This window comes from Sorex araneus, chromosome 10 (assembly GCF_027595985.1).
Source record: "Sorex araneus isolate mSorAra2 chromosome 10, mSorAra2.pri, whole genome shotgun sequence".
Classification (NCBI taxonomy): Eukaryota; Metazoa; Chordata; class Mammalia; order Eulipotyphla; family Soricidae; genus Sorex; species Sorex araneus.
Genome location: NC_073311.1, coordinates 60699808 through 60716178, shown reverse-complemented (window position 1 = coordinate 60716178; position 16371 = coordinate 60699808). Strand labels below are relative to the sequence as shown.

Below are 16371 nucleotides of genomic sequence, written 5' to 3'. Positions count from 1 at the left end.
TGTGAATATAAATATAGTAACAAAGGGACTATAATCTAACCCACTGAATAAAATAAAATTTTTGGTTTCATATGGAAGTAAACGAAGAGATCAATGTTTAGAGAAAAATGGAAACACTTTTATTGACAAAAATGTGGGGTATCCAAGGAGGTTGGAACACACCTGATTGTGTTCAGGAACCAACACCAGCTCTGTGTTCAGGGAACCACCGAGGTGCCAGGGACTAAATTGGGGGCAGCCACCCGCAAGGCAAGAGCCTTACCTCTTGTGCTATCTCTCTGACTGAAAAGGTCTCTTTTTTCTTTTTTTTTTCAATATATTTTTTAATAATATTTTTATTTTTAAATGAATCACCATGAGTTACAGTTACAGACTTACAAACTTTCGTGCTTACTTTTCAGTCATACAATGGTCGAGTACCCATCCCTCCGACAGTGCCCATTCTCCACCACCAATGGTCCCAGCATCCCTCCCACCCCCCACCCATCCCCCCACTTCACCCCACCTCTGTGGCAGGGCATTCCCTTTTTATCTATCTCTCCTTTTGGGTGTTGTGGTTTGCAATACAGGTATTCAGTGGCCATCTTGTTCGGTCCGTAGTCTACTTTCAGCTCACATCTCCCACCCCTAGCAGGCCCTCTAAGTACCCTTTACTTGGTGATCCCTTCTCTATCTGGGTTGCCTTTTCCCCTAGTGTGTGAGGATGGCTTCCAAACCATGGAGCAATCCTCCTAGTACACATCTCTACTATTCTTCAAAGCTCTCTTTTATATAGTAGAAAGTTCGTGAGGAACTATGGCATGGATAGTGACATTAGAAAATCATCAACAGATGCTAAAACTAGAGAATTTAAGCTATGGGAAAATATGAGATTTATATAATCTTAAAATGTCCCCACATTTTAAAAACAAGGAAGAATAGTAATTATGGTGAAAAATTGGCAAATACACTTAAAACATATGCTTAAAGGTGACATCTCTTGTGTTGAAATAAACTGACATCACGTGACTGAGGATATGCCTGGAGAAGACCCTGATCTTTCACCAGTTCTATTCCTGACCAAACACGTGACCAAAGCTGAATTACAGGGAAACACCAGATAGAGTTACAATGAGGAATATTTTACAAAATGACTGACTTACTCTTTTAATCTCATTTCAAGGTCAGGAAATAACAAACCAAACGAAACCAAAATCCTCCAAATGACAAACAAAATCCAAGCAAAGAAAAAAATCTTCCAAATGGTTGACTCACTGTTGCTGATTAAAATGGACTAAAAATATGGTAACTAATATATAGGGTATATAAGGTACTAGTAGAACTTTATAAGAAAAAGCATCCAACCCCATTAAAAATGGGGAGAAGAAATGAACAGAAACTTCCTCAAAGAAGAAATTCAAATGGTCAAAAGCACATGAAAAAATCCTCTACATCACTAATCATCAGGGAGATGCAAATCAGAACAACAATGGGTTATCATCTCACACTACAGAGACTGGCTCACATCCAAAAGAACAAGAACAACCAGTGCTGGCATGGGTGCAGGGAGAAAGGGACTCTCATTCATTGTTGGTAGGAATGCCAACTAGTCCAGCCTTTTTGGGAAAACAATATAGACATTCCTCAAAAAACTAGAAATTGGGCTCCCTTTTGATCCAGCAATACCACTACTGGGAATATAACCTGGGGGCCTAAATACTCACAGAAGAAACACCACCTGCACGTCTATGTTCACTGCAGCACTATTCACCATAGCCAGAATCTGGAAACAACCTGAGTGCCCGAGAACAGATGACTGGATAAAGAAACTAAGGTACATCTACACAATGGAATATTATGAAGCTGTTAGGAAAGATGAAGTCATGAAATTTGCTTATAATTAGACAGATATGGAAGAGAATCATGCTGGGTGAAAGGAGTCAGAAGGAGAGGGACATATATAGGGTGCATTTATTTGTGGGATATAAAAAAGTTGTATGAGACTATTCACTAAGGTCAGGGAAAACAGGGGCCAGGAGGACTATATAATATTTGGAAATGATCACTTTGGACAGAAACTGAATATTGATAATAGATAAAGAGATATGCCTGTATATCTTTCAGTATTAGAAAAGAAGAAAAGTGCCTGTCCTACAGATGGGGGTATGGTGGGGAAGGAAAACTGGGGATGTTGGTGATGAGAAATGTACTCTGGATGTACAAAGGGTGGATGTTGGAACATTACATGGCTGAAATCCAATCACAAACAATTTTGTAACTGTGTGTCTCATTGTTATTCAGTTAAAAAATAAATTACCCCCCCTAAGACAGAGAGACTTTAAGAAATTGCAATGCCAGCTTGCCCCCTGGGTTATCTAAAAGAATAAGCTAGAAAGGATATTATTGGCACAACGGAAAGCAGGTGAATACAATACTGAATTCACATTATTAAATACAAATTAAGTTCATGAAAATTCTATGTAATCTTGCAACTTTTATCTTTGCAGTTGTGAGTCAATAAAAGTTCCTAAGATAGTAGTCATGATCTTCTCAAGAAGCAGATTAAATACACAGAACCCTATAAAAATTCTACTTCTAATTTATTTCTGACTGGAAGAGTTATATTCTATGAATAGATGGAAAGATGGCAGCATGCAGGCAGATATTTAACATACATTCCCCAAACATCTACTTGAGTAAGCACTTGTTTTATTTTAAATTTTGGGGGCCATATTTGGAAGTGCTCAGTGCAGTGTTTGGGACCCACTCTGGTGTTGGGGCATGAACCCCTTATCCTGCTTATAAGGTGTGTGCTTTCACCCCTTTGAAACTTTCCCCCCACTGAGCCTTTGGGTTTCAATCTCAATGGCAAGTGTGAGAAAGTACTTTAGTGAGTGTTCTGAATGTGCGCCCATGGTGGAAATGCATTTTTGCCAGAGGAAAACCTGACTGGCGAGGGGTTTGCCAATATCCTTAAACTTACAGTTCGCTTTTAGGCATGGTAAGGTAAGGCATGATCTTTTGTGGGGGAAATGTTGAAGTTTATTTAGAAACAGATGGTTCCACCTAAAATGTACTATTTGATCAATATAATTTGTATGTACTATGGACGAAAGGACCAGTATGTTTGTGGACAATTACAAATGTCATTCAATTGTGGTATCTAATAATATTAAACATAAAAACAAATGTCCTATACATACATCATATGACTTAGCAATTGATATACTTTTTTTTTTTTTATAAATTAATGTTGTGGGGAAAAGCATGATTGGTGTAGGAAACAAGTTGAAGGATGTTATTGTTTGTGGGGCTGGAGCGATATACCAGCGAGTAGGGCGTTTGCTTTGGACGCAGCCGACCTGCGCTGACCTCCGCCAGGAGTAATTCCTGAGAGTAGAGCTAGGAGTAACCCCCATGCATCACCGGGTGTGACCCAAAAAGCAAAAAAAAAAAAAAAAGAAAGAAAAAGAACGTTATTGTTTGTTATATTTGGCTCAAGGGAGTCATATACTAAAGTGTGTACTGTGTCTCTGTGTGAAACTGGAAAGAGGGGCTGGAGAGAGAGTCTGCAGCCTGCCTGGTTAGCTCTCCAACACCCAATACGGTCCCCCTAGCCCCACCAGGAGTGACCCCTGAATGAAGAGCCAGGCATAAACCCTGAGCACCCCTGGGTATGGCCCCAATGTAACCCCCCACCCCCACAAAGTATCACAATAAGAAAAAGATGAAATTATGTTTGGAAAATTTACACTTAACTATTTACAAAGAGTCATTGAGGGGAACTTCCAAGCAGTGTCCAAGAGGTAACGGGCAACTCCTGGCGATGTTCAGACACCTGGGCCGGGGCTTCACTGCACAGGCCTGAGGTTCAGTGATGCTGGGGATAACCTGGACCATTCTGGAGGGGCTTAGTGTTGGGGCACACCTGGCGATGTCCAAGGGACCACATTGTGCTGGGAAGTGAACTAGGATTCACCACATTCAAGGCACCTGTCTTAGTTCCTGCACTGTTTCCCTGCCCACAACTCAACTTTTTTTTTTTTTTGGCTTTTTGGGTCACACCTGGCGATGCACAGGGGTTACTCCTGGCTCTGCACTCAGGAATTACCCCTGGCCGTGCTCAGGGGACCATATGGGATGCTGGGATTTGAACCCGGGTCGGCCGCGTGCAAGGCAAATGCCCTAGCCGCTGTGCTATCTCTCCAGCCCCCAACTTTTTTTTTTTTAAATAATAATCTCAATCATTTGATTTTTAAAATTTTCTTTAAACTTAAGAAAATAAGAGAATGCATTTGAAATCATTACTGGCATATTTTTCTCTGAATATGAGAAGCCATTTAATGACCATTTTATTCCATTGTTACTTTACAATAATTTTTTTAGATAGTAAAACCATGATTATAAATAAGTAGGTAACAGCTTTTGAACAAAAGAATGAAGTTAGCTGATGAGATGAATGAATGAATGAATGAATGAAATGAATGAATGATATCTGGAGGAAATTTTATATTCCCCCCCCCCCGTCTGTGCTCTCCATTAGATTGTTTTCGTTTAATGTCAACGACTGTCATGAGTCCACATCTTCAGCTAACGGTCCATTAGAAGTATAAATAAAGCCGTGTATACTGAGGAATAAGGTCATTTAAAATTGTCTAATGAAACAAACCACATGCTGACGAACCGTATTCAGTTGAGAGGTGATCGGAAAGAGGGATGAGTCACTGATTGATGGTTTCCGGACACCTCACCTGCTCTTCATCCCAAATCTCAAACCCTTCCTCTGTGTAAACCAAACTTTTGCTTCATGTACCGATAACAAGGACTCAGCAGAATTGCTACCACGATGGCCTGTAACCTTAAACAACCAGGGGGGAAGTTGTGATAAAAGACCAGAGTACCTTCTGACACTGACAATCTGGAAACATCTGATTGTTTCGGTCCATTTGCTCAATTCAAGGACAAATAGCCAGATAAGACAGATGATGTAGATGCTGAAAAAGGCTCTGCGTGAAGGCGAAATTGAGAAACAGGAAAATAAAAGAAGTTGAGATTATAGCATTAACATCAATTAGAAATGGGCTGCATTCTAATTAGATTTTCAGAGAATCCGTTTCAGTCACGCTTATTCTTTCTTCTTACACTTCTTAATTGGAAAAAATGTATAATAATCCTTGTGGAAAACAGCGCAGAAGTTCCAAAGGAAAAATAAGACAAAAATCAACCATAAACGGGGCCAGAGCAATAGCACAAGCAGGTAGGGTGTTTGCCTTGCACGCGGCCAACCCAAGTTCAATCCTCGGCATCCCATATGGTCCCCCAAGCACCACCAAGAGTAATTCCTGAGTGCTGAGACAGGAGTAATCCCTGGGCATGCTCAGGATGTGACCCAAAAAGCCAAAAAAAAAAAACCGAATAAATAAATTATCTGAAAAAACAACCATAATATACTCAAAGCTGTTAAGATATATATATATATATATATATATATATATCTTTTTGGGTCACACCTAGCAATGTACAGGGGCTACTCCCGGCTCATGCACTCAGGAATTACTCCTAGCGGTGCTTGGGCGACCATATGGGATGCTGGGAATCGAACCCGGGTCGGCCGCGTGCAAGGCAAAGGCCCTACCCACTGTGCTATTGCTCCAGCCCCAAAAGCTGTTAAGTTTTAAAGACCTGGGGCTGGAGTGATAGCACAGCAGCAGGGAGGATGTTTGTCTTGCATGTACCCAACCCAGGTTTGATTCCCAGCATCAAACATGGCCCCCTGAGCACCTCCAGGAGTAATTCCTGTGTGCATGAGCCAGGAGTAACCTCTGTGCAATGCCGGGTGTGACCCAAAAAGCAAAAAAAAATTAAAAAAGGTAAAGAACAGAAAAAGAAAATAGGCTTCTTCGTGCTTCTTGTATAATGCATCTTTGGGGGGTGTCCAGTAAATGAATGAAGTGAGTGGGGCTGCAAGCATGCTCCCTATGGCTATGAATAAGAATGGGCAAATCCATAAACAAGTGGGTTGGGAGACTATAAAAAGCGAGGGCATCTCTTTGGCCTCCCTTTAAGCCTGCGAGGAGGGAATGGTTCTGAGATCTCCCAGGCCAGCAATCCTATCTTTCCTTTTTCTAAAGAACATGAGGACCTTGAGTCCCGGCTTCCCACTGGGCTAATCTCTGGCTAGTCGGGCATCCCCAGTGGCTGTCCACCTCACTGACTAATTCCTGTAACTATTTGTTGTGTCTAATTTCTGCGCTGAAACTCTCTGCTACAGGCTCTGATGTCCCTGCTGAATCTTCACTTGTAAGAAGATAAAGAGACTAGACCAGAGCTCCTCTGAAAAACTGGCCTTCAAACCAGTTGTGCTGCATTTTAAAGCCAAAGTAGTTAAATTACTAGATCACATTCAAATGATTTTCCAAACAATTATCATCTGCATTATGACACTGGTTATTTATGACTGTCATTGCTTGTCTCTTGCAATAGCCTATATGACACCTTGAGAGCAAAGGATTTATGCTCTTCTTTTCTTTTTTCCTCCTTTGTGGGTCACACCCAGTGGTACTCCTGGCTCTGCACTCAGGAATCACTCCTGGTGACTTGAAGGACTATATCAGATGCTGAGAAGTGAACGGGGGTCAGACACATGCAAGCCAAGAACCCTACCTGCTGTACTAACGCTCCAACACAAATAAGCTATTCTTTTTTTTTTTTGCTTTTTGGGTTACACCCAGCGATGCTCAGGGGTTACTCCTGGCTTTGCACTCAGGAATTACTCCTGGTGGTGCTTGGGGGACCATATGGGATGCTGGGAATCGAACCCAGGTCGACTGTGTGCAAGGCAAACGCCCTACGCGCTGTACTATCACTTTGGCCCAAGGTATTCATTTTTTTTTGTCTCTGTACACTAATCACTTTGTTTGGAATATTGTGGTTTTAAAAATTTTCAGAATTGGGGGGGCTGGAGTGATAGCACAGCAGGCAGGGCTGACCTGAGTTCGATTCCCAGCATCCCATATGGTTCCCTGAGTACCGCCAGGAATGATTCCCAAGTGCAGAGCCAGGAGTAACCCTTGTGCATCGCCAGGTGTGACCTGGAAAGCAAAAAAAAAAAAAAAATTTTTTTTTCAGAATTGGGGTCAGAGTGATATAGCTGGAAGTGCATTTGCCTTGCATGCAGCCGACCCTGGTTTGATCCCTGGTATCCCATATGGTCTCCTGTGTACTGCCAGAAGTGATTCCTGAGTGCAGAGCCAGGAGCAAGCCTTGAGCATTGGTGGGTGTGACCCTAAAAGAAAAAATGTTCAGAATAAATGAATAATAATCACTATCACTTACAGAGTGACTAATTCTTTTCAGTAACCTTGGTAGGGTCTTATGTATATTTTTAAAAATCCAATATTCATAAAAATCTTGTAAGGCAAGCACAAATATTTTCATATCATAAATACAGAGAGATATAGGCTTAAAGAGTTAAAATTAAGACTTACAACTAAGCTAGGTTTAAATGTAAGGCAACCGGACTGCAAAGTATGACATTTTTGTTTGTTTTGATTTGGAGGTCACACCTGGCAGTGCTCAGGGCTGACTCCTGATTATATTCTTAGGATCATGCCTGACAGGGCTCAGAGACTATCAAACTCAGGTCAGGTGAATGCAAGGCAAACTCCTTAAGATCTTTGCAGTTAAAGCTGTAACATTTTGATAAAATCTAGCTGCCTACCTCTATTAATGTGAATGAACAAATTCATAGTTAAATGGGCTAGCAAATTACATAAAATTTTGTTTTCAGCTCTTTAGGGAACTTTACAAACAGATAAACTCTGATCTCTATAAGTAAAAGAAATCAATGTTTACTTTCCTTTGTTACATAATAAATCATGTTTTGGTAGCCAAACTATGCCCTGAGGACAAATAAAAAGAATAATAAGGGATTATAATGTAAAGAAACAAAACGGCTTACATTACCAGTGCAGAAACACCAACTATTCTTATAATTAAAACTGAGGATTGTTACAACTAGTTCTCCTAAAGACACAAATTTGGGCATCAGCTTTATGGTTCCACGTTTTAGTCTATACCCAGAGTAAAACAGGAGATTATCAAAAGTAACAGAAAGAATATTTTTGTTGCTAGCTTGCTGATAAGTTTCTGTCTGTGTTTCTATGTCTTTTTTTGTTCTTTTCTCTGCATGTGAAAATGCCATATAAAGAATATTCTGTAGGCAGAAAAGTTTCTTTTCAAGTTTTGCTTTGTCTTAGGTGATAAAGTGCCTCTGAGCATAGGAAATTAACAAATACCTATGGCTTATTTTCAGAATCCAATGTCTTACTTTTGGTTTCTGATAAAATTGAGCTAACAGAAACAAAAGTATTTGAAAGGCATTATACAAAAAGTCATTGTTGATTCTACATGTGCTTCATTGGCACTTGCTGGCTCAGCTGGGTATTGGTTGAAATGATCTCAGTGGAATTATCCCAGGAATCCAACACAGACTGATCTCTTCCTGCAAAGATAGGAGCTATTTGATAATTCTGGAAATAAAATTTTCATACGTTTTTTAATTTTTTTTTTTTGCTGGTGTGACCCCCTCCTTTTTCCCAGGGGAAGGATGTTCTCCTAAGCCTTCTTCATGTATGTACCGCTAGTTTTCCACTATAAAGTAAGGTTTTTATCGTTGTTGTTATTGTTAATTCTGTGGGATTGTGTACTATAAAATTAAATGTGTGCTTTCCCCTGGCTGATTCAGAACTGTAAAAGAAAATGTCTGTATATGTTACTCAGGGGAAAGAGCACAGACAAAAGTCTCTTCTATTGTGAAAAAAAGTGGCATCCTCTTTTGATTGATAAGTCCTGATGAGAAGCTCTCAAAAAGGGTGTCAAAGCCCCAGAGTGCTGCCATTTCATGGGTAGAGTATCATTTACACAAAATCGAGAAGTTCTAAAGGCCAGCTGCCCAATGCCTGCAGTGAATGAGCAATTTTATAATGTGTTTTGTCATGATTAAAAACCAACCAGCCAGGGGCTGGAGCGATAGCACAACCTGTAGGGCATTTGCCTTGCACGCAGCCAACCTGGGTTCAATTTCCAGCATCCCACATGGTCCCCCGAGCACTGCCAGGAGTAATTCCTGAGTTCAGAACCAGGAGTAACCCCTGTGCATCGCCAGGTGTGACGCCCCTAAAAAAGGTCAACCAACTTACAACCAACCTACTAACCAACCAATCTATAGTTGGAACTGGAAATCAGGGCTGAAAATGCCACCTTCTTGTGTGGAAGCTATCGGAAGAATTAGCGACTCTCATTCGAAGAATGAAGTTGAGAAATCACAGGCTTCTCCACTGCACAAAACTCGGCAAGTTGTTTTTCCATTAACAGTGAGGATTGATGGGGGATTTCTGGTGACACTGTGATCCTAGGAGCAGAAGTCACCGTGTAAACAATCCAGTCCTCACAAAAGGGGACTGTTTCCATGGCTGGCACTTACACACAGTATGAAGAAAGCTCTTGTGCATTCCCTGACCTGGGGCCAAAATGCACCCGAGTGAGGGGGACACTAGCTTCAGGTTTCAAGACTTTTGTTACATGTACGGCACTGAGCTTTATTGATTTATTTTCTCTCATTAGAAATTTTAAATGTGTATACGAAACGCTAAAATGCTTTCATCGTTTAAGTGGGCAAATTAAAGAATGTTTATGATTAGTCACATTTCGTTCATTCACACTTTAAACACTACCTTTGATCTCAGTTAAGATAATCACTTACAGAACTTCCTTCAAGGTGGTAAACTTATTTTGAAACAAGTCTTTACAGCATGCTGACAAAACTCAGAGGGATTTGTTGGTGACACTGTGATCCTAGGAGCAGAAGTCACCATTCACTGTTCACACCATCCACTGTTCACAGCTAAGGGTGTCAGAAGGCCCTTCGTGAAAATTTCCAGGGCACTCACACCAGTTGATTTGTCCCCAAAATACTTAGGAAATTGAACGTTTAGAACAGACATGCCTTTAAGCCAATAAAGAGTGAGCGACTTTGACATTAAAAAGGGAGATGTTCTCTCCCCTATTGCTTGGACTCAAATATTGACAAGCAGGGACAGAATGAAAACAGAGCTTGAACAGGCTGGACTAAAAATGCCTGGAAAATAACTGCCATTCTGTATCACTTGTGAAGTGGATATTGTTCAGAAAGTTTTAATAAACTAACCTTGGGGATGCTGTTAAGAAATTAGCTGGCAACCTGAAGTGAACTACTAAAATAGATATTACAGGAGCAAAAATACTTCAGTTTTAGGGCTGGAGACATCACTCCATGGATTGAGTGCAGGTTTCGCATGTGGGAGGCCCGGGTTCGATCCCTAACACCGGTTGCTCTTGAGCACCAGCAAGAGCAACTCGCAACAGCAGAACTGGACATAATCCCTCAGCACTGTTGGATTTGGCCCCGAAACAAAACCAGCAATAGCAACAAAGCAAAAATCAGCTTCAGTTTTGGCAGAAAATATTGTTCTAGTTTCCAGATAAGATAAAATCTCGACCAGGGCTTAGAAAACTTTTATAGAGTTTAAGTCATCTCTTCGCTTTGCACGTAAAGCTGTGTACGGTTCTACACAAACATACAGCCGTCACATAGCTCTATTGCATTTGGAAATACATAGATCCGCTCTTATAAGTTCCGTCTTGAGCCTCACATCTTAACTGGCCATTGTAGAATTCTTTTTGAGATCATAGAATTATTTGTTATTTTTACTTAGGCTATTTCCATGATTAAAATTCCACGTCTCCCCAGGTTTCCGTGAATGAGCAGTGGTGCCCCAGAAAGTGTTTCCCTTCTTCAGACTCCAGGGAAGCCTTGGAACGCAAAGAACTTGGAGAGGGAGACGAGCCAAACAGATTTTTGAGCCTTGGTAGGCTTTCCGGAGCAGATTTCGAGCACAAACACAAATCAAAGCCTGTGTATTCTTAAAAGCAGCATTTCACGTAAGTCTTGGGACTTCGCTTCGGTTTTCTGTTTGTTTTGGCGAAAGAAATGAAAAGTTCTCTCTCTTTTTTTAATTTGGTCATTATTTCATAAGGGAATCATAACAAGTTACTCTAATATCTTTAATCTCACTAAAGAGTAACTAAAGTTAGTAACTAAAGAGTAACTAATGTTATTCGCTGAAGCCTTTTCAATGGAAAATTAAAGAGAGAATTCCAGGTATTTTTGGTAATGGAATGGATTCTGATGCTGTTACTCAGAATCAGCTTTTTTATTTAAATAAATAATAAATATTGATTTTGTCAGTGATTTGCTCAATTTTTGTCTTCTTAAAAGGAGAGAATTAAGAAATACCGAGATTTAAAACACAAAACCTTGGAATACTCCGAAGAGCAACATGGGAGAAACCGACAAAAGAATTGAAACCCATAGTATAAGATGTCTCTCCAAGTTAAAGGTATGCAATTTTTAATGTATAGATATTTGTGTATGTATTTATCTCAGACCTTGAAGAGTTACTTATCCAGTATAAATGTCTTGTACTAATATATCGCTCATTTCTTGTTTTAATGAAATATTTTGTGAGGAGGCTTAGCAAGTAGAATTATTGATTTGGGCAACTCAATCAGAAATGGTTTTGAGGAATGAAGTCAATCAAAACAGATTCTGGAAACTTTTCAGGCACACATCATATTACAAAAGGGTTTATTTTTTCTGAGGTGATTTCATGCTCACCTTTCTGGGACTTCTAGGCAAGAGGAATGACGGTGTCTCTCTGAGAAAAGAGTTCACTGAACAAGTGTTTGGCTGTTCTGTATGCAAGTGTTATCTCACAATGACCCAGTAAAACGCTCACTTCAAAACCTGGCAAAATAACAATCATTCCCTGTAAGAAAAATGCCCATTTTGCTTGCTGTTTCTGGTATTTCTGACTACTTGAGAGCAGATTCCTTTTTGATATAGCTACAAAGGAATCCTCTCTTTAAACAAAATTTGATTTGTTTTAAACCCAAGATCTAAATATTGGCCTTGATTTTGGAACAAATGCCTGAGAGCAGTTTTCAAACTATGACACTGCCACCAATTTTCTCCTGATCAATCATTTTTCTTGCCTCAATTGACATGTGGGGAAAATATACACGTGTACATGAAAGTGGAGAATTATGATGTAACTTAAGAAAACCTTTGTCTGAAAAGCCATGCTAATTGGGGGGGGGGGGTCCTTTATGGACTCCTCAGTTCTTCTGTGCTCCTAAAACTAGGTTGGTAAATTAAGAATGAAAAATCAGGCTCTTGGGCTTATATCTCAGTTCACTTGCTTTTATTCTCTGTGACTCTGAACAGTTGCTTATTCTCTGAACTGAGGTTCTCAAATAGGAGAAGAGTAATAACAATGGCCCTTTTCTACAGTCCTTCTCTTTTTATTTATTTATTTATCTATCTATCTATCTATCTATTTATTTATTTATTTATTCTTTTTGGGTCACCCCCGGCCATGCACAGGGGTTACTCCTGGCTCTGCACTCAGGAATTACTCCTGGCGGTGCTCAAGGAACCATATGGGAAGCTGAGGATCGAACTCGGGTCGGCCGCTTGCAAGGCAAAAACGCCCTACCCACTGTGCTATTGCTCCAGCCCCAGTCTTTCTCTTTTCATATGCTTAGCAATATTAGCACTCATGGTTACTAATAATAGTAGTTGTACCTAAAATCAAGCCAGATATCATCTATAAGCAACTGGTCTTACATTTCTGATTATGTTGGAGTTTGCAATATTTGGTATTTATATGAATGTGACAGCAAACTGTTGCAAACACATGTTTATCAAGTAAGTTGAGAGGCAATTGGTTAATAATTAAAATTTTTCAATTCTCTGAGGTTAGAGATATATGTTCATTAAGCGGGTTTCTATACAAAGTTTCCAAGGACGTTTAACCTCAACACATTTTCCTCCCACTCTGGAATATTGTTGTTAAAGCTGGACTTTGTAAATATAGAGATAATTTTGCACTAGACATGAGTGAGAATAGGCACTAGTTGCTCTTACTCTGGGAATAGAACCAGTTCAGGCAACCCATTCAGTGCTCCAGGAAAAGAGCAGCCCGGGGCAGTGATTCATTTAGACTCATATAAAAGTGCTACATAAGACATTCTCTCAGAAAGAAGAAAGGGCAGGCTGGGGTCTGGGGCCGGGGTGTTGGGGGGTGATGGGAGGGAATCAGGGGACATTGGTGGTGGGAAACGTACATTGGTGGAGAGATGGGTTTGGGTCATTATATGACTGAAACCTAATCATAAACAGCTTTGTAATGGTTATCTCATGAATATTCAATAAAATTTTTAAAAAAGTAATGTGGAGTTCATGCCCACTTCGGTCAGCTTAATCAGTGGCCAAATAAATAGCAGTACTCTTGCATAAAATATTTTCTCAGGTATAACTTATAACTTACTTTAATAGTTCTAGTTTTTTAAACTGTAGCACTGTAGCACTGTCATCCTGTTGCTTATCGATTTGCTTGAGAGGGCACCAGTAACATCTCCATTGTGAGACTTGTTGTTACTGGTTTTGGCATATTGAATACACCATGGGTAGCTTGCCAGGGTCTGCCATGTGGGCGGGACACTCTCGGTAGCTTGCCGGGCTCTCCGAGAGGGGCGGAGGAATCCAATTTCTTTCTTTCACTTTTTAAACATAAACCTGAATTTTCCACCCATTAAATTATAAAGCAATGTGAAATGTTTTTATGCCATAGTGTATTCTGCGAAGATTTATAGCATAAGAGCTTCTTTAAATGATATTTAACATAGAGGATAACTACCTAGTGATTTAATAATACTTATATAGTTACTCACAGAGCAGTTATAACTGATGTTGTGCTTGGTAGTACATTTCCCAGATTTTTCCACACAATTTTCTATTCATGTTTTACCAAAGAAGCCACATAGATAGCTCTTGGCTTAGATATATTTGGTACTGTAGATATTGGCTTATACTCAGATCACTTTCTATCCTGATCACTTCTTCAAGATGCTTTTGTATAATTGCAATAACATGACTCACGTAAAACTGTAGCAGGTTTTCATTCTTTATGAGACATTTACAGGATACCAAACAAGAGAGTCAGTAATACATGACACTGTCTTTGAATTTCTCTTAGTGTAGTGAGGGATGAGGTGAGAGGCACGTAGACCCACAGGTAAAGGGCACAGTGATCAGAGCCTAGTTGAGGCAGGCATATAGCAGGGTGAGAAGATAAGTGAGTGGGCAAAGCTACCTCAGGGGCAGAGAGACAAGAGTCCCCAATAAAATGATGACCAAGTTGGAATTTTGAAAATCGAGTGCATATTATATGCACAAGGTGGAAAACAACATTGCAAGTAGGACTCTCTTGTGAATGGCACTGACTGGTGAAATGACATCGTGAATCAAAGGCATTGGAAGAAGTACAGACCATCTGTGGGAAAGAAATGGGAGATACAATTAAGCTATGGATGTGGTTTCATCATGCAAAAGCAGAGAATACTATTTATAGAAAGTCACTAAATATTTTGAGAAGTGGAACTAACTATACATTTTATTAATTAATTTGACACATATTTTCTAAGCTCCAAAGTAGCAGTGGTAGTAGCACATGAAAGGGATTTTGAAGGTCAATAAGATGAGAAGAGACTAAAAAGGTTCTCATTGTCAAAGATAAACTATGTATGCAGTGGAGAGCTTTCAATCAGTAGGTGGTTAAAACCCTGGGAATGACAAATTTAAACCAAGAGAAGATGCGTGGTAGAAGTAAAGCAAAGAAGAACACACAGAAATCTAGCAGATAGGTAGATATATCTGTGGAGGGTGGAAAGAGAATTTCAGAAAGAAAGCAGAGATGAGTGGTCACAAATGACTCAGAAACATGTAAGCCAAGAAGTATCTCTGGAATTTGGAAATCAGGGAGTTATTTATGATCAATCACAAAATAACTATAAGAAAATTTAGGCCTTCGTAGACTTGAGGGTGAATGGCAGGCTCAGAGGTGCAGACCATAACCCAGACTCTTCTTACGAACATCTTCATGTAAGTTGAGCAATGACTTTAGGGATAAGGGAGAGATTTCTATTTGAAAGACAGAAATACCTTGGGAATACTTAGAAGTTAGTGGGAGAGAGGAAGTAAACAGTGTGAGGTTGAAAATAGAGGCGAGGTGAAATTATTCAATGGGAGAGAATGGGGCGGGGTGGGGGTGGGTTTTATTTATTTATTTATTTAATGTATTTATTTATTACATGGGAGAAGGTGTTCCTCCCCTTTCGTGAGAAAGGGAAGTCAGAGGGGTGAGGAGAGAGGTGAGTTTGAAGGTGAATGATTGCTAATGTTGGTTGGTCATGAAGAGGATGTGGTTGACACTGAGGAAAAGAAAAGGCCATCAGAAATCTTAAGGGGAATCAAGACTTACCATATAAATTATGCTTACTGATTAGGTGTATGGATTTTCAGGGGTGAAGATTTTAACTTTATTTTACAGCTAGAGAGTACATTGAATGGTGTTCTAGGACGGAAGTGTCACCAAGAGATATCTTTAAGGGTCAAGATATGGGATAGGGTTGGAGACTCCCATCCAGCCTGACACTTTTATTTATTTACAACTTTTCTTGAAGCAATGATAGTTTTTCTAATCTCTTTTTATAAAGGTATTTATATAAAAGTATATTTGTCCAGTTAATAAAACTATCAAAATTTTACCTTTTGAATTTTTTAGTAAAAATATATTAGCTCCTCCCGACAGCATCAGTTCTAAATGTTTTGTTGTCCCTGATTTTTGCTATGGATCCTATTAGCCTGTTCTTTCTGTGGAACTATATTATTAAACAGGAAATGTGATTCCATATGGAGAAATATATTTGTTTAGCATAGAAAATATCAGCTCATCTTAGAAATATTTTTTGCAAGTTTGCAATCAAAATGTTGTTTTAAATAAATTAACTGAAAGTCTACATCTACCTATTGTCACTTTTTTTTTGTTTATTTGCTAGTTTGGGAGCCATGGTGGTGATTAGGGCTAACTTCTGGCTCTGAGCTCAGAGATAACTCCTGGAGGACTTAGGGATCCTATAGGGACTGGAGATTGAACAGGGTGGGTGCATGCAAAGCAAGTCACCTACCCATTTTTACTTTCTCTCTGGCCCCTGCTGTTATATAATTCGATTACTGACCAAAGACACAGGCAAATTTGATAGATAAATGTCTTTGTGCAACACTGACTCCCTTTTACTCATTGTGTATTCTTTTGTATGACAGAATAATAGTGCTGGAGGTCTATTTAAATACCTTGATCTTATTTAGGAGGACTTTCAAAAATTAATGTACAAGGTGTGTCTATAAAATGATGGTGCTTCAACTTTCTGTAAAATTCAGTATCTCTAGTT

General features: G+C 39.6%; 1 protein-coding gene across 4 annotated transcripts in view; it reads left to right on the top strand.

The window, feature by feature from the left end:
- The first annotated feature begins 1666 nt into the window (after window positions 1-1666).
- The window catches only part of SLCO1A2 (solute carrier organic anion transporter family member 1A2), a 55947-nt gene continuing 41242 nt past the window's right edge, over window positions 1667-16371 (top strand). For 2 of the 4 annotated variants that reach the window (XM_055118619.1, XM_055118617.1), the window contains exons 1-3: window positions 1667-1813; window positions 10769-10959; window positions 11297-11417. In XM_055118619.1, the coding sequence (XP_054974594.1) occupies window positions 11399-11417 (19 nt within the window). In that variant the 5' untranslated portion in view covers window positions 1667-1813; window positions 10769-10959; window positions 11297-11398. Of the gene's footprint in view, window positions 1814-10768; window positions 10960-11009; window positions 11180-11296; window positions 11418-16371 lie in introns of those variants that run through there. The other 2 variants (XM_055118620.1, XM_055118618.1) reach the window with 1 other exon arrangement.